Source organism: Triturus cristatus, chromosome 8 (genome assembly GCF_964204655.1).
Source record: "Triturus cristatus chromosome 8, aTriCri1.1, whole genome shotgun sequence".
Taxonomy (NCBI): domain Eukaryota; kingdom Metazoa; phylum Chordata; class Amphibia; order Caudata; family Salamandridae; genus Triturus; species Triturus cristatus.
Genome location: NC_140591.1, coordinates 380,127,847 through 380,152,688, shown reverse-complemented (window position 1 = coordinate 380,152,688; position 24,842 = coordinate 380,127,847). Strand labels below are relative to the sequence as shown.

Genomic DNA, 24,842 nt, shown 5'->3' with positions numbered 1-24,842 from the left:
ATATGGACCTGACTGATCTATCGGTAATGATGAGCCAAGTATGGACTCCTTTTTCTCCCCTCTCAGGCACCGTCATTGATCTTGGTTTTCGAAATAAATATCCTGCAAAATAAACTGCTGTTACATAATTTTTCTTACCACTTCCTTCTTGAAATCCTGTGTCCGCACTGTACTTGGATTGACTCACAAAATTTGGCAAAGGGGCAGGTGGCAATTGACTCTGTAGGTTTACAACCTGCTGCAACTGACTCATTATCACCTCATTCTGCGTGTGTGGATTTAAATTTTGATTTGGGCCATTATTATTCTGTATATTTTTACACTTGTTCTTCCAATGCCCACTTTTCTGCACCCATGACAAGGGAACCTTTTCTTTGCCTCTTCTCTACTCAACCGCCCATTTGGTTTACTCCCATTATTTTCACCCTGACTTTGCTCCCTTCCTGTATTTTTTGCCTGATTTTGTAGCTGGAGTTCTTGCTGTTCTGCTAATTTAACTTGAGCCCACATCACTTTCTCCTCTAAATTTTTCCATCTATTGTCAATTTCATCTCCACAGTATTTTGCATATTTTAAGATCTCATCTATGGGTTTCGCTTGCCAGCACAAATTATGCTGCTTCATCATTTCAGATATTTCTTTTCTTAACCCTGACACAAACCGATACACAAAATGAGTCATGTCCTTATTCCCAATACTCTCAAATCCACTATACTGTTTGAACACCTGTAAGAGGCACTCATAGTACTAATGTACATAATCATCTGAGCTGAGCCCATGGAGTACCTCAGGGCTCAGCTATTAGCCCTATACTCTTTAATGCCTACCTGAGACCCCTGATCCCTCTAATAAAATCTTACGGGATTGAGGTGGTTAATTATGCAGACGACATCCAGCTAATGTTCTCCATGGAAGGAGAGCACGCAGTACCCATGAATTCTTTCCAGGCATGCATGAGGAAAGTCTCAGACTGGCTGAGAGCCAACTCATTGCAGCTGAATGCCGGGAAAACTGAGCTACAGCAGTGCTGTGCAGCTAGACTGCCTAAACATCTCCTGGGTGAGTTCCGGCTTTTACCGGAAGACGCCCCGATATCGGCAGTAAAAACAGTCCATAATCTGGGGGTTATGATGGACGAAGACCTCCAGCTGCAATCCCAGGCGAATAAGACCATAGGATCCTGTATTGCTTTATTAAGAGCTCTGCGTCAAATTCTCCCGCTTCTCCCTAAAGAGTCCAGATCTCTGGTGGTCCAGAGCGTGATCCTAAGCAGGCTGGACTATTGTAATTCATTGTACCTGGGTGCCCCCCTGTATACGGTACAAGGATTGCAAAGAATACAGTCTGCTGCAGCCAAACTGGCCCTGGGGAGACAACGCGACTCCTCAGCAACACTGGCACTACGGGACCTTCATTGGCTCCCGGTCAATAAAAGGATCGAGTTTAAATCATTGGTTATGGTGTATAGAGCCCTTCACAATACTGGTCCATTACCTGTGTGTGACAGATTCTCATGGTACGAGCCAAAGAGACTTCTTCGATCCACCAGCCAAAGTCTGGCAGTGGTCACCAGAGTTAAACACACCAAGACGGGAGGCAGGGCCTTCAGTACGGCGGCAGCTCGCCTCTGGAATCAGATCCCCCAAGAACTACGCCAAGCCAAAACACTGCTGAATTTCAGGAAAAATCTTAAAACTTGACTTTTCGGCAGAGAATAGAGTGTAACAACCCTGTTCCGTTCGGCTTCCATTCTTACAGTCTCAGGTTTTTACAGTCTCTCAGCGCCAGGATACCCGTAGGGTGGCAGATAGCGCTATAGAAGAGTTTATACAATACAATACAATACAATCTTTTTCCTGGGTTGTTCGATCTATTTGTATCCAATCTGTTTTGTTTAAAGGAATTTTCCCTTTTAAGAAAGTGATTACCTGGTTATATTTCTTCATAACCTCCTCTGACGGGGCTCCTCTCTTTTAATTTCTCGGGTACTCATCATTAGGCCAATCGACTGTAATTTTACATTCAGTCCACAAATCAGCAGGCACCACTATGTCAAAAAGACCATCCAGATCCATCAACAAAACTTTCAAAACTTTCACAAACCTTTCAACCTGTCTATTCCATTCCACTGGTTTTTCTCTCAATTTAGGGAAATCATTAGTAATTGATAAAATATCCTGTCATGTCCATGGGGCATATACGTATCCCCCTCCTGGAACTTCTCTCATTGGATACAACCTTTCTGCCTTCTCTGTTTCTTTCATTAAATATTCAGATGTCACTCGACTTGTTTGTGCTTTCTCCTTTTTCTTTGTCCACCGGAATTTCCATCTGTCTAAATCTCTCCATTTCTGCAATATCGTCAAGAAATTCTTTGACCTGCAATTTCCTTCCGACAAGTTCATGTTTTCCAAATCTTTATCAGATAATTCTGCTCTATAAGGTTTTTGCAGTACTTTGGATATTCCTATCTCTATTCCCATTTCAGAGGATAATGTCACCAATTTTTCATGAAATATTTTTGTGTTTCGGGTTATGCTTCTGCAAATGAACAGCAATTCTTCCTCATTATAGGTGTTTAACCTATCCAGTCCTACATTCCCAGCCATCATTTCTTATAATTCAACTCTTAATTTGAAAATATCCAATATTTTCGGTGGTGAGTTTAGTTTTTCTATTTCTTGTGCCCATCTTTCTATTTCTTCTGGGGTTACTATTGTGGCACTCTTCGTCCCTGTGGATGTCTCTATTCATACTTCTTTCAAGCAACCTGGTGTGACTCTCTTGGGTGTGTCATTTATTTGCCCTCTTATTGGTAAATCCATCAATGAAATCACTGACTCACACTCACTAGCTTGGTCTTCAATTATTATTTTCACTTTTCTTGGTTCAATAATGGGTGTCATTGCGGGTGTTTTAGGACAATTTTATTTATCCCCGTAAAATGGGACCTATAGTCACTGGTATAGTCAGAGCTTCTGGATGCGCGTTTAACTGGGTTATCTTCTGTATTAATTAGTTTCCATTCTTATTTATCGCTTCCCTTTCTCTTTCTTAAAGTACCCTTTCCATTGTTTTCTCTACCTGTGGAATTAAAGGCGTATCTAGAACTGGGGCACTCGGGGTTGTTTTATTTGCTCCTTCTTGATAAGGCAGAGGATTTTTCATTAAGATAGCTTCTAAATAATCATCTACTGAGTTTCCACTACCTGTCATTGTTAAGTGCTTTGTTTTCTTTGTGCAATCTCCTCCAACCAGTTCCTCAGTCGTTAGTATAGGATATAATCCTTCTGCCACCATGGCTTGTCTCCACTGTTTCAACTGACTAACTCACGTCTCACTGGGAAATTTTGGATAATACCTACTTAGGTTTCTGTTACTTCGTGATCTATCGCGCTCAAATGCTTCAGTCTCCCATTCTTCTAATGCCTCGTACTGTGTTAATCTGGGTCTGGGTTCTTATTCATTCAATCTAGTATGTAAGTTATGTAAAACTCTCCCGTTAAAAGTTCCAAATTCGGGGCAAGCTAACATTCGATCGTCTTTTGTGTATTCTATCCAATTTTCTAACCGTACACATGTATGATGGCCTCTTTCCACCATCATATATGATGCAGACGTTTTTGGGGGCGGGATAAGAATTCCTTCCCTAGTTTTAATGGGTTTAACCTTCTTAAAATAATTTGTTCATAAATGACATTTTCCTCTTTTCTCCGTACATTGTGTGTGAATTCTGGTTAAGATACTGCTCGTAAGCAAATCCAACAAACCTTCTATCTGGCTGGGTCTGAAGTACTGGGTATTCTAGACCCAGCGGTGCAGGGGCACACACCCTATGACTTCTGGGTTCACCCTGTTCCGGACCTACAGAAACACAGAGTCTTCTGGGTGAAGTCAAAGAATCGTTTATTGGCTGCAGACCAATGACAGGTATCCTAGAAGTACAACAGCGTGTATGTTCTCAGGAGACTGCTGCAAATCATAGGAACGGACTTCATCTTAAATACCCTTTTTCCTGCCTCAAGCATACATTCCTAGGTTTTATGATACGGCAATATGCAAGTGTACATTACAAAGGAAAGGCAGAGTCATGATGACCATCCCACATTCCAGTTCGGCCAGCCCACAATGATTTACACAACAAGGTTCAGATCCCACATTACATGTAAACAGATCCCCCCAATAAACATGAGCATCTCCTGTTTTGGGAACCAAGTCATAAAGCAGGAACAGCCAGGTGCGAAAGAGATTAGCCAGGGGCTTGTGTAGAATGAAAGGGTTTTATGACGGGTCAAGCCCTGATGCTAATCACAGGTGGAGAGAGGAAGGGGAGCTCGTGAGACCAGTTTGACCCGGGGCAGCAGAGCCAGCTGCCCAGGTCACAGAGAAGTCAGAGAAGAAGCCCATGTACTGTGAGGCCCGTATTTGCTCCATTATAGCCTATGTGAGGGCAATGACAAGATGGCCACTGCTTCCAAAATGGAACCCGCGTAGTGCAGCAGAATAACGTGTACACAGTGCATTCATAGCTAGAACGATAAGTAAAGCACTCGTACATGCCGCATTTACCATTTGCGGTTCGCTAATACCAAGATAGACAGGGGTAGGGCCCTGTTCCTTACGTGGTCCCGAATATTAAAGTACGACAGACCCTCCTTTTGCCCTTACATAGGCAATCACTATACTCATCTTAATCCGAGTCTAGGTCAATGTTCACGAAGTCATGGAGATGTTGCTGTAGCATCATCCTATTACTTAGCTCGTCCCTCGATACAGGTTTCCTTACACATAAGGTAGCACAGAGGCCACATATCGCAGGAGCACACTGTATACACAGACAGAACAGGAAAAGAATGGCTAAGATCATTCCAATGACCATCAGAACTTTCCAACCCCAGGCAGATATCAGTTCCCAGAACCACCCCATCAGTGACCAATCTCCCTTATCCACGTGTATGGATTCAGATATTTTATGGAGTTTGGAGATGGCTTGATACACTGTTGGAGCATTATCTGGTATGAAAATGCAGCAACTGGATTGGATAACCCTGCATACCCCACCGCGGTCTGCAAGAATAACGTCTAGAACCATGCGGTTCTGCAAAGTCATAAGGCGATCCGCTTGGAGCTCAGCTGTCAAATTACTAAGGGCACCAGCCGTTACATTGACGGTGGATTCAACCACACGAGTCAGCTGTCTCAGGTTCCTACTATTGACCATAGGTCCCCAAAACGGCAAGAAACCCAAAAAGAAGTCTCCCGCTTCCTGACCGGCAGTGTCCTCCTTACTAATCACACCTCTCACAACTCTGGTCTTGTGATAGTCGGAGGCGGCAGTAAATGTAGGCGGTAGCAAGTTCGCAATATAACATGTGCCCGAGAAATCAGGGGGCAACCATGTATATGCTCGGTCATTACAGATGAAATATGTGCCCTTGGCAGCCAAAAACGCAGGGGAAAACTGTGACGGGAACGTGTACGTTTCAGTACAGTCACTTCTTCCCAGTTGAGCTCTAGGGTTCTGACCATTACCCTGTAAGCAGAACCGACCCATGTGGGGTACGACCCAGATTGGAGATGAGATTTTTCGCTGTCTTTCACCCAGACTAATACTATACCCCGTCGCGTTCCATCCTACATAAGGTCTCAGCTCTTCTTTGGGAATGGATGAGTATGCATTAATATCCCTACTCATATCGGCAATTCCTTTCACTAAGGCTTTATTATTTGTACCAGGTCTGATGGAACGCGGTTGGCGAGGGGAGTATGTCTCTAGGGCGTAGAGAAACATGGTCTGGAATGCCCATGACGATCCATTATAACTGTACGGTAGCACCAGGTAGGGAATACCTTTGTTAGTGGTATGGGGCATTAACCCACAGACCCAGCAATTGGTCGTATTCATTACCAGTTGGTGCTGGTGCAAGAGCTGGATAAACGAGTTATTCACGAACTCTGATCGTCGGGTCTGTTCGTGTTCAGGCAAAGGGTGAAAAGAGTGAGAGGAGGCAGTAGAAAGAGATATAGGCTGTTGAGTGGGTGTAATGGGTTTTGGAGCAGAGAAAAACACACATCCTACAATAAACATCATAATACTACACAGTGTAAAAAGGCACAAAAAGACAAAACATTTACTTTTCACAATTCTACACATCCTGGTTTGAGAGTTCATTTCCTCAATCGGTCTCTCCATCTTAAAAAACTCCATCCTCTACTCGGGCCGCTCGCGGTGGATGAGTTTCTTCTGCTAAGGAGTACGCCTGTCAGTCCAGGGAAACGCCCTAGACTAACCAGAACCGTTGACCTAGCGTCTTCGGCCTGTACCCCAAAGTCTTGGCACCGCGACCCTGCGGCAGAACCCGGATGGTGGTTCGAAAAACAAAAATCAAGAAAGTCCTTCAGATGGGAGAGCAAAAAATGTCAAAAGGGAAATAATGAGGAAATCTTTATTTGTCCATGGGCCTAGGTCTCAAGTTATAGCGGAGACGGCCAGGTGCTGTTTGGTCTTGAAACAAAAGTTCAGGCTCAGTGGTGTCCAGTCGATTCGATGGCGGCACAGCTTCCTGCAGAATATTGTCACTCTCTTGGACTGAAGCTGTGTCTTTTAGGCGTGCGTCACTGAATGGTACAAAACGAGGTACAGTGTCTGTCTCAGTGTCGGCGATACCCTCCTTGACCCACTGGTCATATGGCAGAGGCAAGGGAACTACCTTGCAGTGAGTACCATGAATCCAGTGCTTCTTCCCCTTCACTCGCACTGCTGATCTTGTCGAAAGAAGAACAAGATGGGGGCCGATCCAGCGAGGTTCGTCGTTGCCCTTACGCTGGAAATTTCGGACCAGGACCCACGAACCAGGGTTGATAGGGTGTCCAGGAGGTTCAGAAGCTTGGGGAAGAGTATCATGTACCTGTTGGTGCAAAACACGCAGTTTAACAGTCAAATCATACAGGTAATCGAGCAGTACTGGATGCTCAATCTCACTGAACTTCGTAGGCCTTGGCACACCCCATACGTTGGCCGGGCGGCCAAAGACTACTTCATAGGGACTAAGGCCCACCCGTGAGTGTATCGTCATTCTGGTGGACAAGAGTGCTAGAGGCAGAGCGTCAGGCCATTTAAGACCAGTGCTCGCCTGGATTTTGGCCAGCTTGAGCTTTAAGGCTCCATTGTAGCGTTCAACTAGTCCAGCTGATTGGGGGTGATTTGCAGCGTGGAACTTCTGCTTTATCCCTAGCCCTTCACATACATTCTTCATCACTTTACCCACAAACTCACTACCATTATCACACCACACCATTCTCGGCATCCCAAACCTGGGGAAAAACTCCTTCACAAGGGCTTTGGCTGTGGATAGGGCAGTGTTATCTTTCAGAGGATAAGCCTCTATCCATTTTGAGAAAGCACAAACAACCACCAGTACATATTTCAGGTTGTTGCATCTTTCCATGTGAATAAAGTCCAGCTGCAAAACTTCGAATGGACATGATGGGGGTGCAAAATGACCGGCCGGAGTTGGGGTTCCTCTACCAGGGTTGTACTTCAAGCATACTATGCAATTCTTGACCACATTCTCTGCACACTTGGGAATCCCAGCATTCTGCCATACTGGAGCCAACAACTTACAGATACCTTTCGTACTGATATGTGCCATTCCATGTGCCATAGTAACCACTGGAAGCACATATGCATCAGGCAACAACCATCGCCTATGTTCTGTCAGGTCAACCCAACAACCATTCTCATCCAACTTACCCATACTCTCTCTCCACTTGCTTAACTCTTCCTCTGTAGCTTCAGCCTGAAGCGACTTCACACTCTCTATTGTGTTCTCACACATTCCCACATCATTAACCCATCTTGCGGGGCCTGCAACATACATTCTAGTCTTCACATTCTGTGCTGTCTCTCTCGCGGTCTCATCAGCAAACGCATTCCCACGTCCAACATCATCTGTAACTTTCCTATGCGCACTGCATTTCATGATCGCAACTTGCAACGGTAGGGTCAGTGACTCAAGGAGATCATTCACCAACTTGCCATTCTGAATTTTAGCTCCATGCGACGTCAGGAACCCACGCTCTTTCCACAAACGCCCAAAATTATGAGCCACGCCAAAGGCGTACTGGCTATCTGTGTATATATTAACTCTCATTCCTTCAGACAACACGCATGCTCTCGTGAGGGCAATTAATTCTGCTGCTTGGGCCGAATTATGTGGCACTCGTGCAGTTTCCACGACCGTGTGTAAAGTCGTGATAGCATATGCAGCAGTCGTGTCACCATTAGGGAGTTTAAAACATGACCCATCTACCCATAAAGTACCATCACACTCAGTCAGGGGAGTATCTTTGAGATCTACTCTCCCTTTCGTCTCTTCTTCTGTCCTGAACAGACAGTCATGTTGCTCAATCTCATCTGAGTCTGCTGGAATCGGCAATAATGTGGCTGGATTCAGCGTATTGCATCTTTTTATGTGTATGTGATTCGCTAACAGTGTGAGTTCATACCCTGATAATCGCGCACTAGTCAAGTGTTGTGTCTTGGTCCTATTTAATAATGTGTCTACAGCGTGTGGGACCATAACGATCAATGTGTTGTCCATTACCAGACCAGCAGATTGTCGGATAGACATTGCTGCAGCAGCTGTCGCTCTCAGACAGCTTGGCAATGCCCTCGCTACAGGGTCCAAGGTGGATGAAAAATACGCGCATGGGCGCGGTCTATCGCCAAAAGGCTGTGTTAACACTGACAACGCACATCCATCTTTCTCGTGAACATACAATGTAAAAGGCTTGCTATAGTCAGGAGTGCCCAACACAGGAGCTGAACACAATGCATCGCGCAATTCCACAAAACTTTTCTGGCACTCTTCAGACCATGGGATAGGATTCGGTGTGTCTTTGCATGTTAAGGCTACTAAGGGTTTTGCCAATAAAGAAAAACTAGGAATCCAATGCCTACAGTATGAAGTAATGCCCAAGAAAGCACGCACTTCTCTCTGTGTTTTTGGCACACTCAACTGTGCAATGGCTTGAATTCTTTCTGGGGTCAGTCTCCTTCCCTCCTTCGATAAGAGATGACCTAAATAGGTCACTTCTTGTCGACAATATTGCATCTTAGAGAGAGACACTTTGTGATGAAAAGCGGATAAATGGCGCAACAATGACAATGTGGCTTCTTTACAGATCTTCTCAGTATCCGCGGCGATTAGTAGATCGTCCACGTACTGAATCAGGATAGCGCCACTAGGTAAAACAAGTGCATCAAGCTGCGCTTTCAAAGCTTGACTGTATATGGATGGACTCTCGCAGTAGCCTTGGGGAGCGCGTTTGAAGCGGAAGCTTCGGCCTCCCAGACTAAAACCAAAAATGTCTCTGCTCTCTTCTGCAATTGGGATACTAAAGAAAGCATTTTTTAAATCAATCACTGAAAACCATGCAGCAGAGGCTGGAATCATCGTTAACAAGGCAGTTATATCAGGGACAACCGGAAACTGAGGCACAACAATCTTATTAACCTCTCTAAGATCAATCACAAATCTGTAAACAGGTGGCTGTGAAGGTTCCGTTCGTTTTAAGACAGGTAAAATCGGACTATTGCAAACGTTGCCTCTTGTCTCTTCAATCACACCCTTATTAATCAAGTCGCCGACAATGTCTAACAATGCTTTCTGGCCTTCATTAGAGATCTTGTACTGGGGAATACGTGGCAGTCTGACATTAGCCTTTAAAGTCACCACATAGGGTGGTATTTCCAAGAGGCCCACATCATTGGGACCAGTAGCCCAAAGGGCATCCGGAAGGGATGACAATTCAGGTGGCATCGTGTTTTTAGACAAATACATTGGAGAAACCACTTGCTTGCCTAATGTAAGTTGTACTCCTGAAGGAGAACAATACAGTGTAGCGTACAATCTTTTCAACAAATCTAATCCCAGCAAATTCTCACCACAACCTGTTGTCAGGATCAGGGGCGCTTTCAGCTCGCAAGGTCCAACGGAAAGTGACATGGGACTAGAAATCGGGTTCCTAACCGGGGCGCCAGAAAAACCTACTGAAACATTTATATCGCCAGACAAAGGTGCGCCAGGGAGTTTGGAATGCATGATTGAACTCTTTGCAGCACCAGTGTCTAGCAGAAAAGGCTCCGTTACATTTGCTGTAGTCACCTCAACATACGGTCCACTCTGATCCACTGGCACTGAAACAACTCCCTCTCTCTGTCTATGGCTGTCCTAGTAATCATTATTCTCTGCATCACCGTCCTCTGCATAATAATCATTATTATAATACTGGGCCGTATTACTAGTCGCATTAGCTTGCTGATCAAAGCTATTAATGGCGCTTTGGGGCGGAAGAGGACGCGCGTTCTGGGGAACACTTCCACGCCCTCTGCCTCTAGGAGCTTGCTGACCACCCCTACCTCTAGCGCCATACACATTACCGTTCCGTTGCATTAATTTAGGGCAACTATATTTATAATGACCTTCCTCTTTGCAGTATGAACATTGGTTGGGACCCACAGGGACACGTGGTTGATAATACCCATTCATTTGCTGATTGTTCTGAAATTGTTGGGGTTGGTGATAAACACCTTGGGGTTGCCTATAATTATTCTGACCTCCACGTGGTGGATAGGCCTGCTGTAAAAGGACCTTTGTTTTTAATTCCTTTGTTTTCTTCTCCGTTCTATCTTTCTCGTCTTTATCTCTATTTTCATAATACTGTGCAGTAGCCAGTATTTGCGCTGAGGAAGAAACAGCCCAAGAACTCTCTGAATCTTTCAACTTTTTACACAGGTCAGGAAGTAAATTCTGCACAAACTTATCCACAAATAACCGTTGGCCACCCTCAGTACTCATATCCTGCCCACTGTGGTCAATAAACGTTTCCTCAAACCTAGTAAAGAAGTCTGACACTGTCTCATCCTTCTTCTGTTTACACGCAGATAACTTGTCCCAATTTACGCGCATTGCAGGCATTAGTGTCTTCATATATGTGATGATTCTACCAGGCAGTTCAGCTACTAAAGGCTCAGGTTTCGCGCCACCAGTTTGTCTAGTATCAGCAGCAATAATGTTAGCCCATGTATCCCCTAGTTCTGCATCGTGATCTGCATTACGTATTGATCCCCATAGAGGCTGTGGAACAACATTACCAAACAACATGTCTATGTCTGCCAAATTCATAACGCATGATCCTGCTGTTTGTGACAACTCTTTATAATAACCTGCTGGGTTTTTACGGGGATCGGGTAATGTCTGCTTAAGCGCTAACACCTCAGAGCGCTTCCATGGAACATGTACCCAAACACGTTGGAAATGCGCTGGCACAGCGGGGTTACCACCTGCAGCTGCGACTGCTTCCTTCCATACCGGGGGAACTTCTCTCATAGGGTATTGTCGCGCTTTTGCCTTTTTCCCCACAAGGACCTCTTGTTCAAACAATGACTGTTGGCAATCGTCATTCCTAAGTGACAATACAACTGCAACTGCTTTATCTACTTCGCGGTCCACGATTATACCAGTTCCAAAATCAAACCTCACTCTACACAGTTCCTGCGGGCTCGGATTTTTACCACTATCCTCCAATTCTTCACAGAGAATTTCGCACATTTTCTCAAACACATATCTCTGTTTTGGGGCATCCCATTGATGGAAAACGCTGACAACTGATTCCACATCATATAATGAAGGGAAAACAATCCATCTACGCGCCATGCTGTCTATTACCTTTTTCTCATCAGGGTTAGGCAATTGACTACGCAATTGCTTACGCCGTAAACCAGGAGTCGCACCAGACGACTCAAAGAGGGGCGACATTAATGTAGTAACCACATTAGCTAAACGCTGTCGCGCTGAAGGGGAAGTTGAAGCGGAAACAGGGGGAAAAACAGAGGGAAGAAAAGAGGATGTAGAAACGGGTACTGGAGTGGTGCAAGGAAGAGTGTTAGGGGAGGCAGCTGCTGGATTAAGCAAAGTCGCAGGAAGTGCGGGGGCAGTTGGAAGCACTACCGGAGGCGCTTGAGAGGACTGCGCTACAGGAATAGGAACTGGTTGCAAAGCAACTGGCGGTTGCGGCAAGGCTTGCAGTATATGCACTGGAGGTGGCATATTTACAAGCTGGGGAGGCGCCGTGGCAGTTTGAGCATACGGGGGTGGCGAACTCAACAAATGTGACATCAGGGGATCTTTCTCCTTTTCTTCTGACTCATCCTGTTTAGAATGTGGCAAAGCTGGGTAACATTTGTCAATCCCTAACTTACGCTGCCTGTGTAATTGCTCGCTCATCTGCTCCTCCTCATTGTCTTTAAATTGTACAGCTGCTTGCATTACTGACATACCTCTCTCTCTCTTATTCTTTTTCGCTAGCTTAATTTCCTTCTGTTTGGCTTCCTTTCGCCATAAGCGGAAAGAGTCAAACATCGCCGGCCGGGCTTTCTTCTTAAACAATTTAATTTCCAGATTATCTAAAATATCGGTATCAAAACTACCATTTTGGGGCCATTTTAAAACACCATCTTTCCTGGTGTAGTGGATCCACACTTCGTTATATGCAATGGGGCCTACGCCATGTTTCACATAGAGCTCATAAGTTGGAGTTCCAACCGGAGGAACCGGACATGATTCTTCCAGCTGGAAATCTCTTCCACAACCCAAACAAAATATTCTACCAAATATTCTAGAACCAGGCATCTTCGCTCACTAGTCTAGATCCAAACGTCAAAGGATTACCGATTATGATATTCTCGTGAATACACGAGTCCTCTGGCTTTGGGGTTTGCAAACACCAAATCACCAATTACCAAATCAGATCAAACGATCCCGAGGGATACCAAAACAAATGGGAGACGCTCCACTTATACTTAACTGAATATTGCTGATCGATGACGTCACCAGAAGACTCTCTCGATTGTTTCGCTCTCTCAAACTCGTCAAGGGTCCAAAACAGGTCGATTAATCAGGGCAGCAGTCCTTCGTAGCCGTCGGGACGCGGAGAACCTCGCAGAAAAGACTTTCGGACCACGTCGACATGCAGGGGTCGATGAAGTGGCGGCCTTCCTCCGGAATTTCCACACGAAGCTCCTCACGAACCTCTGGCTTGGACTGGTACCGCTGAAATCGTCCCGAGTTGGGCGCCAAACTGAAGTACTGGGTATTCTAGACCCAGCGGTGCAGGGGCACACACCCTATGACTTCTGGGTTCACCCTGTTCCGGACCTACAGAAACACAGAGTCTTCTGGGTGAAGTCAAAGAATCGTTTATTGGCTGCAGACCAATGACAGGTATCCTAGAAGTACAACAGCGTGTATGTTCTCAGGAGACTGCTGCAAATCATAGGAACGGACTTCATCTTAAATACCCTTTTTCCTGCCTCAAGCATACATTCCTAGGTTTTATGATACGGCAATATGCAAGTGTACATTACAAAGGAAAGGCAGAGTCATGATGACCATCCCACATTCCAGTTCGGCCAGCCCACAATGATTTACACAACAAGGTTCAGATCCCACATTACATGTAAACAGATCCCCCCAATAAACATGAGCATCTCCTGTTTTGGGAACCAAGTCATAAAGCAGGAACAGCCAGGTGCGAAAGAGATTAGCCAGGGGCTTGTGTAGAATGAAAGGGTTTTATGACGGGTCAAGCCCTGATGCTAATCACAGGTGGAGAGAGGAAGGGGAGCTCGTGAGACCAGTTTGACCCGGGGCAGCAGAGCCAGCTGCCCAGGTCACAGAGAAGTCAGAGAAGAAGCCCATGTACTGTGAGGCCCGTATTTGCTCCATTATAGCCTATGTGAGGGCAATGACAAGATGGCCACTGCTTCCAAAATGGAACCCGCGTAGTGCAGCAGAATAACGTGTACACAGTGCATTCATAGCTAGAACGATAAGTAAAGCACTCGTACATGCCGCATTTACCATTTGCGGTTCGCTAATACCAAGATAGACAGGGGTAGGGCCCTGTTCCTTACGTGGTCCCGAATATTAAAGTACGACAGGTCCCTATTAAAGTCGGATCGAACATACAAGTTCCACTATCTATTATTATCCTTTGACTCCTATGCTTACAGCTAATCAAATGTTTGCTTTTACTTAAACACTTCTACAACAGTGCCTTTAGCCAATACTAGCGCGGCTCTCAGTTACGTCAGTATCACTCCTTACCACTGACCCCTCCTTTACAATTCTCGCGTCAAGCACACGCCTGCTGTGCCAACCAATCCCAGCGCAGTCCTCTGTGATGTCAGTGCAGCACTCACAACAGACCCCTTTTACAAGGTAATGCGAAAATTTATTTTCTCACAATTTTCTGTGCAATTTTTATTCATCAACAATATAGAAACATTCGCTACTTTGTCTGATCTTCTAATTTCAAAGAATAGTCTATTTCTTTTCCTGCGAGTAAAACCTTTCCGCTTACTCTTCACACAAGCATTGGAGAACCTGCTACTCCTTTAGTATTACCCTTTCTAGGTGATATAAGACCAAAGTTTCACCAGCGAACTCTTTTGCTACCAATTACTCTCACTTTTATACAAAAGAAAAATAATCCCTAAATCAGTGCTTTTAGTCCTGCATAACTTTCATCACCTTCTTGATCCAGACAAGTAACCTCACTGCAGTGTGGCTTCCATTCACCACCTGCTATTCAATATTCCCGGGAATTTCTAGACAACATAAAATGAAACAAACGAATAACAGGTGTTAATGCATAAATCAATAATACAATCCACAATATTTCTACCTAACTAACTAGAACCTAACCATGCCTCTGCTACTAAGTACAAGTGATGGAGCGGGTTACCAGCTTGGGTTACTCACACATACCATATACTCACCTGGGCCCATAACATTCATACAAGTAAGCTAGTAAAAAAAGCGCTGTCATCAATTGTGTGATTTACCTGTAATTTGCTATTCACCTTTACCAAATCTTACCAACTCGATTTCCTTGTCAATAAATTTCCTTTGCTCAATGAATCAGGTTACTGAGTTAGTTTAAAGTAGAATTGACATTAACTTTATCTTTATCTAATCAATAATGCTGTGAGTCAAAGATCAAATACAATGCTAACATCAAATTTCATTCAGGAAAGAAATCAAGTTTAGATCAACAATGAGTCTAAATAAAATATTATGATGACAGTACCTATAAAAGGAGGAAAGAGAGAGCAGGTACAAGGACAGGTTTCACAGAATTATATTTACTTAAGGTGATAGAGGAACCCAACTCCTTGAAGATGGGCCAGATGGAGTCCACCGAGACAGGTGGTAGACAGAGGATGAGGACAGGTTCAGAACTATTAAGGTGACCTCTTCTAAGTGCAATGCCAGCGTCGCACCCCTCTCTGGCACTACTCTCCTTAAACTTTCTTCCGCAATTCCCCTTCTAGATGATTGGTTTATCGATCAGTATTTCAGTCTCTCGAGCAGGGTCTCTGGCATCTATAAGGTCTGAGACAGCGTCTCGGACAGCGTCTGTGGCAGCATACGTGTCGGGTCTGATTCAGACGGGTCAGTGACATCTAACTAACTATCTTAGCTTAATTATACTATTCTGTGTTCGGGTACCACCCCCCAATGTTTCAATATTGTGTTTTCCCCTATTCTGATTGGACAGGGCAAGGGGGTGAGTTCATCACACCGTACCAAAAGTAATATTTTTCTTAAGACCATTGTTCTATGTTTCCACCCCTTAGTTTACTTTCCCAAAGATTTATTCCCACCCGCATTTCACGTTACGATCAATACATTTTGAAACATTATTTAAAGTTTCTTCCTTTTCCGGGTCAATGGGTTGAGTTCTCAGGCGACTCTGTCCAGTGTGGCCTTAGCTGTGTTTCAACTGTCGGTAGCATCTCCTATCAAGGAGATGTTCCCCTGTGCACTGCGCAAATGTCCCACAGCGTGGGTAATGTTTATCAAAGTAAAATAATCCAAGTGGTGAAAAAGAATTTGCAAGAAGTTGTTTTAATTCACATCATGCTGTTGCATTTAAATTGTGCAGAGTATTAATTCAATATCTCCAAGAAAGGTTCAAAGCGAAGCGGTAAATTGCACTTTCAATCAATCCTGATGCATTTCAGGCGATCCGAAATGCATCGGGACTGATTGAAAGTGCAATTTAACCCTTCGATTTGAACTTTTCTTGGAGATATTGAATTAATACTCTAAACGATTTAAATGCAACAGCATGATGTGAATTAAAACAACTTCTTGCAAATTCTTTTTCACCACTTGGATTATTTTACTTTGATAAACATTACCCACGCTGTGGGACATTTGCGCAGTGCACAGGGGGACATCTCCTCGATAGGAGATGCTACTGACTCATTAGTTTCTATATTCACACTTTGAGGACAAGAAAGTGAATCCCCAGTAGCACGCCACATCAATTCACCCTTGATTACACAGTTGTGCGCGTCTCCTATAACTGTTTTTGTGTTTCAACTGTACCATCAAGGTTTCCGGCAGGTTTCTGTACGCCTGCGCGTGAGTCAAATGGGGTAGGGATTTCAGTCACCCTCCGAGGCCCAAATATGAACTAATAATAAAGTCAGAAAAAGACACGTTAGAATACGGAAATTAATGATTTCACTGTATACCACTTATCTCTACTCTATCCCCATTTACTTATATAAATCTTTCGCATTAGCAATTAGTAGAACTTGCGAGGTTTAGTTTAAGCAGTAGCATATGCATTAACATGTGAGTTTCAAGCGGCCATTTAAAGAGCTATTGCACAGCTGCCAAGTTCTCCCCCCAAGCATAGAAGACGTCATACTACGTAGATGCAGTAGACGCATGCGCAGTGAAGTTTCCCGCGTTTTGGCGGCCATCTTAAGACACTCGGGTTACTTGTTAGTAATACACATATAAAAGCTTCCTCTAGATACAGTATGTCATGTATAATGCAATATTAATATTTATAAAACAGATTGGTTACATGATTACATGTTATTTGACAGGATTGCATACAAGCAAGTCTCTTTTATACGAAACCTTGCTCCATCACCTGTGGAGGCACCACTGCCGAGCCCTCATATGCAAATCTGCATGCATGACTAGGAGTTTACACGAAGCCAGCAGACCTAGGAATCACAGGACTCTCAGGAGTGAGACTCTAATGCCGTTTTGGAAAGATAGTACCATCTCTTGGATATCTCTGATTCTCTGCACTGGAGGGAATGAGAAGAGAAGTGTGGTGTCCAGTACCGACGCTTTGAACTGGATGCATTGGGAGAGCCACAAGTGAAAATCCCAGATCGAACAGCAGGCAAGGAGTGTACTGCCGATGGCGTATCACCAACTCCGTCGAACTAGCATTGAGGAGTGAGTCATTTGGGGTTGTACTGCAAATTGGTAGTTTGAGAACTCAGCACAAATTGCCAGTACCTCGGATGGCCCTGCAGGATATGAATGTGACAATACGCATCCTGCAGGTCCAGTGTCTCCACCCAAGCCCCAACGGTAGAAAAACTTGAGTTAGGGTCAGCATCTTGAACTTTGACTGAGCTTTGACTGGGCATGCATAATGTAACTTACTCCAACTTCTACACTCCAGGTCAGAGTGACAACAATGATCAGCCCAGTGAACTGTATATTTAACTGGAATATTGTTAATGCTTTCAAGTCTCCTATGGCTAAAGGAGTACTGAGGAGTGGTAGCCTGTTCTCGCTCATCCCAACTCCCCTTAATTAGAAGCCCAAGTTGTCCCTTTTTACTCCAAGGCCCAGCAGTACCTGGTCAAGTTCGTTGTGCTCATCCTTATTTCACCCTGACTCTATTTATTTGTCAAAAAATCAAAGAGGGAGTGAAGAGGTAGTGCTCAAAAGAGCCTAAGAGGTGGATACGTCCTCCTGTGGTCAATAGCTATCAAACAATGGGATCCACCCTAGTAGAAAAGAAAAAATAATGTTCCGCCAGATCTAGTGTGTCTCCTAAAGTGACGGAAAGCATACAGCCTTGTTAAAATACCCCTCACCCACCAAAAGAACCCTTAGTGGCATGCTTCATCATTGGGGTCTTCCTGTCCCGCTGCGGGACGGGGCGTGCTACGGCCTACGACTACGTGGGAGCACTGATTTAGCACGGATATAGAGTGTGTGCTTTATGTTTTTCATTTGTCTATGTCTTGTATTGTCTTATTTCACCCGCATAACACAATACCAGTTACAATACGTAATGGAAAAGAGATAGAAAAATATATCACGCAAAAATATATCACTTTTTCTTACAGGTCACCACCACAAAGGGTGCAGGGTGTATGTGTTATGTATTTTTAACCTCGTTTTTGTTCTTCCAGAGCCATATCAACCAAAATACCTATTGGGGTATAATACACAGTGCATGTAGAATGTTATGCACATCACATAGTATTTACGTCATTGTATTACACGTTTTCATTTTAAATTTTGAGTATAGGAGTATAGAAGGAATCTCTTTAGGTCCTGATGAGAAGCCAGTGGAGGGATTCAAAACATGTTGACAAAGGAGGTACCGCCCATTAAAGCTTAATACCTCCGTCCTATTCCCCATTTTTAATAATATCAGCTTATAGGAACATTACATTTTGGTTTTCCGTAGAGCCAGATACTTTTTAATCATTCACCACTTTCACTAACTCTTGACCCTTCCACTCACACTCCTACACCACACATAGTATTGTTAAAAAAAATCAGTGCTCCCACATAGTCGTAGGTCGTAGCACGTCCCGTCCCGCAGCAGGACGGGATGACCCCAAAGAGGAAGCATGCCAGCAAGGGTCCTTTTGGAGGGTGAGGGTTATTTTAACAAAGCTGTGTGCTTTCCATCACTTAAGGAAACACACTAGACCTGGAGGAACATTCTCTATTTATTTGTCCATGACCCCTCTGAATAGTGGATATCAAGCTCATCCACAGACCTGGGTGTCACCTTGGGTCCAGACTGACGCCCTGTGGAAAATCTAAGATAAGCAATCTACCACCAAAAGTCTGTCGTTTTCTGAAAAACGAGTCATAGATTACTGCTATTTGTCAGTTTGTGCGTAGCCTCAAGGATTGTTAATAACAAAGACTGCACTGGATCTCTGGACTTTGCCTGTCCATCGCTCTTGAGCCTGTGGTCTCAAGCTGTAGATGACCCACAGGAGGTGAAATACCACAGAAGTGTGGATGTACACTCAGGCCGGGTACCTCACAGGCACTCGGTGTGCACATTCCAACTCAAATAATTATGACAAGACATTTGGAGCCACTACTGTGGACAGCAATCTCTCCAGATAAGCGTACATGTCAGCCCCCTCCACGCCATCTGGCACGCTGTTTTGCCAGCTCCCGCTCTAATCTCTTCTGCTATCTGGCCCAGAAGTCCTACAATGCCAGAGAACTCCATCTTTTATTTTTGCAAATTGTCCACAAACAGGCGCACCCCCCCTAGTCGTCTTCATTTCACCTAACCTTGTCCGGTGGTGGTCGTCACATAAGATACCAAGATTTTTTGCAACTTTATTTTGGTCTACAACACTTTCCTGAACGTGTTGATATCCTTTAGTATTTGGGCAGTTTGTAAGCCCAGCTAAGTTCATGCATTCCAGCTGACTACTCAGGGATGTGTGGTTCCTCAGAGTGTAGTAGCATACAGTCAGATCCAGACCACTGGCTGCTACTCAAGTCTTAAGTGGATCTGCTCCTATCCATTGTGCTGCTTTCATTAGGATTTTGGTGTGGACATCCCTCTCCCTGTAGTGCTTAGTGATCAGTGACGGGGGTGGCTTTTCTGCTTCTCTAGGCTTATAGATCAATTTTAAGTTTTGTCAATTCTCCTTGAACCCTACCCAGAAGGGTAGAAAGACGGAGGAGTGAGCACCTTCTAAGCTCAGCACCTGCTCAGCCACAGTTTGTCACCCTTCAATCTCTAAAGCCCGTCAGTGACATCTGCCGTGCCCCCGTATACTTTGTTTAGGCGCTCATGACTATGACCCCCAAATGTAGTGCCACTACCTGCCACGTCAACATGCCTTCTGAATGAGCTTCATGCCTTTACCGTGCCTCAATCTCCGAAACTCAATTTTATAAGCAGATTGACAGCAAGTCTCTTATCACCATAGGCATTACACCTATCTAATGGAACCTCCCTGCTTCTGAGGCACAATCAATGCATGCCACTTGTGCAATACCTCTACTTTGGCACACTTTAGAATGCAAACCATCTTTTAGAAAAGGGCAGTCTGTCTCTTCACAGCTCTGTTAAGGAGTTATTGATCAATATACAGTGCTCTGCTGGGTCAGCCCCACATATTACACAGCACTCTCAGGAGCAATGCAAATGGGCAAGTTGCAAAGACATCCTTCACAGATCCACCAGGGCCTCTCCGTCACAACAGTCACCATCTTAGGCCCAGACTGCGTGTCATCTTAGGCCCAGACAGCTCTGTTGTTGCCTCAGTTCAGGCTCTCCTACTGTGCACCGGGTCTCTCCCTCATCTCATTTGTATTTGTATTTGTAAGTTGATTTATATAGCGCGTGTATCCCAGCAGGTCTCTTAGCGCTGACAGAAGGAGAATTGCATTCAACCCAGTGCGGACAGTCCTGGTGACGAAAGAGTTAGGATGTGTCTTTGAACAGCAACGTTTTCAGCAGTTTCCGAAAGGGGAGCAGACCTGGTTCCTTTCATAAAGCATCTGGCAATTGGTTCCAAAGTCGTGGCAGAATAACAGAAATAGCTCGTCCACCCTTAGTAGCCACGTAGAACGGAGTGAACGTCCTGGAACATACTTGACCAAACGTTCCCTAATATAGCTGGGGGCGTGTCCATACAGGGTTTTATGAGCAATACATAGGCCCTTGAATTTTGCGCGCTGTCTAACAGGTAGCCAGTGTAGCTTGAGCAACAAGGGTGAGGCGTGGGTCCTCCTAGGAAGGCTAAAGACCAGCCTAGCGGCGTCATTCTGCACAACGTGGAGTCGGTTTGTGAGTTTCAGAGGGGATCCTAGGTAAAGTGCATTTCCATAGTCAAGGCGCGATATAATAGTGGCCGAGACTATGGATTTCATAGAGGAAACTGATAGGAGGGGAACCAGTTTCCTCAATTGTCTCAGGACGCCGATACAAGTGCCCGCCACTGAGGAGACTTGGTGACTCAAAGAGAGTTCTGCATCAATCTTGATTCCCAAGCTTTTCACAACTGGTGATGGACATGGAGGGGCCCCAAGTTCTTTGGGCCAAAACAAGCCACTCCAGGAGTTGTTAATTGTTGGAATGACGAGAATCTCCATTTTGTCAGGGTTAATTTTTAAGGAATTAACCGTCATCCAGTTAGTGGTAAATCTTAGGATACTTTGAACCATCTCTTGAGCATGGGCCGAGTTGTCGATCCTCAGGATAAGCTGAGTGTCATCAGCATAGTTAAAAACTCGACAATCCAAATTGGACAATGCAGTCACTAAAGGCTGTAAATATATATTAAAGAGCAAAGGGGACAGTGCAGAGCCCTGGGGCACGCCGCAGGGGATGTCACCTCTATTTGAAGTACGGTCGCCGAGTTGAACCCTTTGCGAGCGTCCAGATAGAAAGGCTTTTAACCAGTTATAGACCGTGCCCCTAAGTCCCAGGTCCATCAGTCGGGTCAGTAAAATAGAGTGACTGACCGTGTCGAATGCTGCGGAGAGATCTAAGAGCACTAGTGCGCTCGGCTCTTTATTATCAGCATTTAATCTAAGATCATCAAGGACAGACAGCATGACTAGCTCCGTGCTATGGTAGGCTCTAAAGCCAGCCTGACGTGGGTGAAGGAGCTCAGATTTATCAAGAAAGCCAGATAATGTTTTCAAAACATGCTGCTCCATAACCTTGGCCAAGAAAGGGAGTTGCGAGATAGGCCTATAGTTTTTCAACTCAGCCTTATCCGCCTCTGGTTTTTTCAATAAAGGGATAACTCTAGCCTCCTTCAGGTCGGATGGTGCCTGGCCTACGGCCAGGGAATTGTTGAGAAGCGTGAGAATCTGACAATCCAAGACTGGGAGGGCCAGCTGAAAGATCCTGGGTAGACATGGGTAAGCCGGTGAGCCAGATTTTGTTTTATTTATCAGTGAGGCCAGCGCTTCTGAGTCCAGCGGGGGAAAGTGTGTAAGAAATTGAGCTGGTGAGGTGGGAGGCAGCACCAATCCCTGAGTGCTCAGGGCAGCAGGAGATCTGTCGATCTCATGAAGAATATCCATCACTTTCTGCAGAAAAAAGGACTGCAGGGTGTCAACGTCGAAAGGTATTAAAGTTGATTTGACATCGACCTTTCTGCTAAGTTCCTTTAAGATCTTGAAGGTTTCCTTCTGTTTATTAGAGGCGTCTGTAATCCGAGCCTCATAGTATTCGGCTTTCCTGGAAGTGATGGATTTCTTGTAAAAAGCCAGAGCAGCTTTATAAAGGGTCAGGTCAGTGGCGTTATAAGCTTTCCTCCACTGTCTCTCGACTTTACGCAGGCTCTGTCTCTGTATCCGTAAGGCTTCATTGAACCAAGGAGCCCCCTTATTTTTGGGCTTTATTCTTTCCCTATGTTCTGGAGCCAAATGATCAATGGCTAATTTGAGGGTATTACTATGAGATTGACTGGCTAAGTCAATATTGGTGTAACCCTCCTCCGGCCTGTATGGAGGTAGTTTCTGAAGAAAATCTGTAAGATTATCCGTCTGGATCTTATGCCAGCTTCGCACTCTCCTCCATTCTGGAGGATGTTGGGTGGGAGGGCTATCCAGATGAACCCAGCACGAAATTAAGAAATGATCAGACCAGGCACAAGGGAGACAGTTTAAGAGTCTGTCTTGCTGGTTAGATGACCAGACCAGATCAAGAGTGTGCCCCTTAATGTGGGTTGGGCAGTTTACCAGTTGGTGGAGTCCTAGGTTCGACATAGTCATGTTGAATTGTTTAGCTTTCCACCAGCAGAATTCAGAGAAGCCTGTCTCTGTGCTTTTTCGACCACCTGCCATGAGAGATGTCAAGCGATTCAGAGAAGAAGGCTGGGAGCGCATTAATGTGCAGCCATCTTTGTTCACCACTTGCCACTTTCCCTCACTATACACACTTAGCAGTTATAATGGTAATACACATTTCTTGCTAATCCATTCTTGCTCTGATCACAAACTTTCTTTAAAAGATACTGCACTGCAACATGAGAAAGTTACACTTCCCTTCAGTATTCTATCCTGAGTTCCATATCAATGGTTTCTACAACCAACCAAAATTCGATTTCCATCATGGAATGTATTTACAGACTACATATATTACAAAACAGTATAACTAGGATCAGCAAGTTACAATGATTATTATTTTTAACTTATGAACTCCTAACCGCTAAATAGATGTCTCAGATAAAATTTTAAAGTTCTGCTTTCCAGGCTGCAGCAGTCGTTTTCACCAATAACACATGGGTTGGGAAGTAGCCATGGTCATATCCCACCTGTTCAAATAAATGGCTGAAACAGTGGACTAGTATGCCATGCAAGATCGAAAACAAAATATTTTAAAATGTTGTTATCAGTGATTGTACACAGCTTCATCAGTATTGAAAAGCCACTGCATGGATATAGTTCAAATACTAACTACAGTGGGTCTCATTAACAAACTTTTGGTGTAGTGCAGCGCTGCAAGCCTTCCTGCTGTGCTGCCCTACGTCAAAACAAAAGGGCAGGAATGTACCATATCTATAAGATACAGTGCATTCCTGTTATCTTCTACTGTGCTGGACCTCAAAAAGATGCCTTGCACCTTCTCAGGCACCCTTGCACAATGGTGCAAGGGTGCCCACGCTGCACGGATGTTTGTGCATCAAGGATCACCTTCCTGCACAAAAACACTCGATGGAGGCAATGTCCTCTTTCTATATGTGCTGCTGAATGCAGCACACATATAAAGAGAAGAAACAAGGAGAAATAATGTTATTTCTTCTCGTTGCACCTCCCAAATGCCTACCTTGGGGAGGCATAGGCTTTTGAAGTACTCCCAGGTTTACAGCTTGTTGTAAATCTAAGAATATGTTAAATGCTGTGGGCGTTACATGGGAATACCCACAGTAACACCAGTGGCACACCTCCCCATCGTAGTGTGAAACAATGGTGCAACTTGCGCTGCTCTGCCTTACTCCATCTACATGGCCATGAAAAGCCATGCAGGGTGGATTTACATGGCCTTGTAGAAATGGCTAAGCTCTGTGCGCCACGGGAACGTCACAAAATTTGACTTTTCGGCAGCGCACAGGGCTTGTAAATGAGTCCCTGTAGATCTACATCAAAAGGATCTACTGAACAAGGGCTCTGGTGACTGGGATGGATCACATTTGATAGCGATCACAACAGAGTAAGATAGCTTGATGATTAGAGCTGAACAAGGGAAATCCTTCCCATGCGATCCACCATACCCCAGCCTTTAGCCAGGTGGAAATTCTTGTCACTGAGGTCTGTATAAAAGATGTTGCAGTTGATTTTGAACACTAAGTAGTATCTTGTGCAAACTGCAGGATCTTCACAAAGTCAGAATATGTGAAGCATCCATGCCCTACACCTTAAAGTAGTTACACTATGCCACTCGAGTAGCCCTTCACCAACCACAGACGAGATATTCACATGGTGTGTAAGCTTTCAGAAAATAAGTTCTTACCTGATGTAAGGGTCTAAAAACAATGTCCTCTAGCATTATGACAATTTTAGATTCAAATATTTATTTCTAGTTGTTATTGTGCTGACTGGATCTGAGCACCTTGAGTCAATGAGAAGCAAGAGGTACAATTGTGAGTCTGGTCACAGGGACATTAGTACAGAAGGCAGTGCCTGTCAACATCACCACCAGATCACAGTGCAATA

General features: G+C 44.6%; 1 protein-coding gene across 11 annotated transcripts in view; it reads right to left on the bottom strand.

Annotated features, from left to right (window-relative positions):
- LOC146802160 (uncharacterized) overlaps positions 1–24,842 on the bottom strand; it is a 535,895-nt gene that overhangs the window by 425,002 nt on the left and 86,051 nt on the right. For 2 of the 11 annotated variants that reach the window (XM_085621735.1, XM_085621736.1), the window contains one exon: positions 2,690–6,908. The exons of the other annotated variants lie outside the window; for them this stretch is intronic. In XM_085621735.1, coding sequence (XP_085477861.1) covers positions 6,749–6,908 — 160 coding nt within the window. In that variant the 3' untranslated portion in view covers positions 2,690–6,748. Of the gene's footprint in view, positions 1–2,689; positions 6,909–24,842 lie in introns of those variants that run through there. 11 annotated transcript variants of the gene reach the window in all.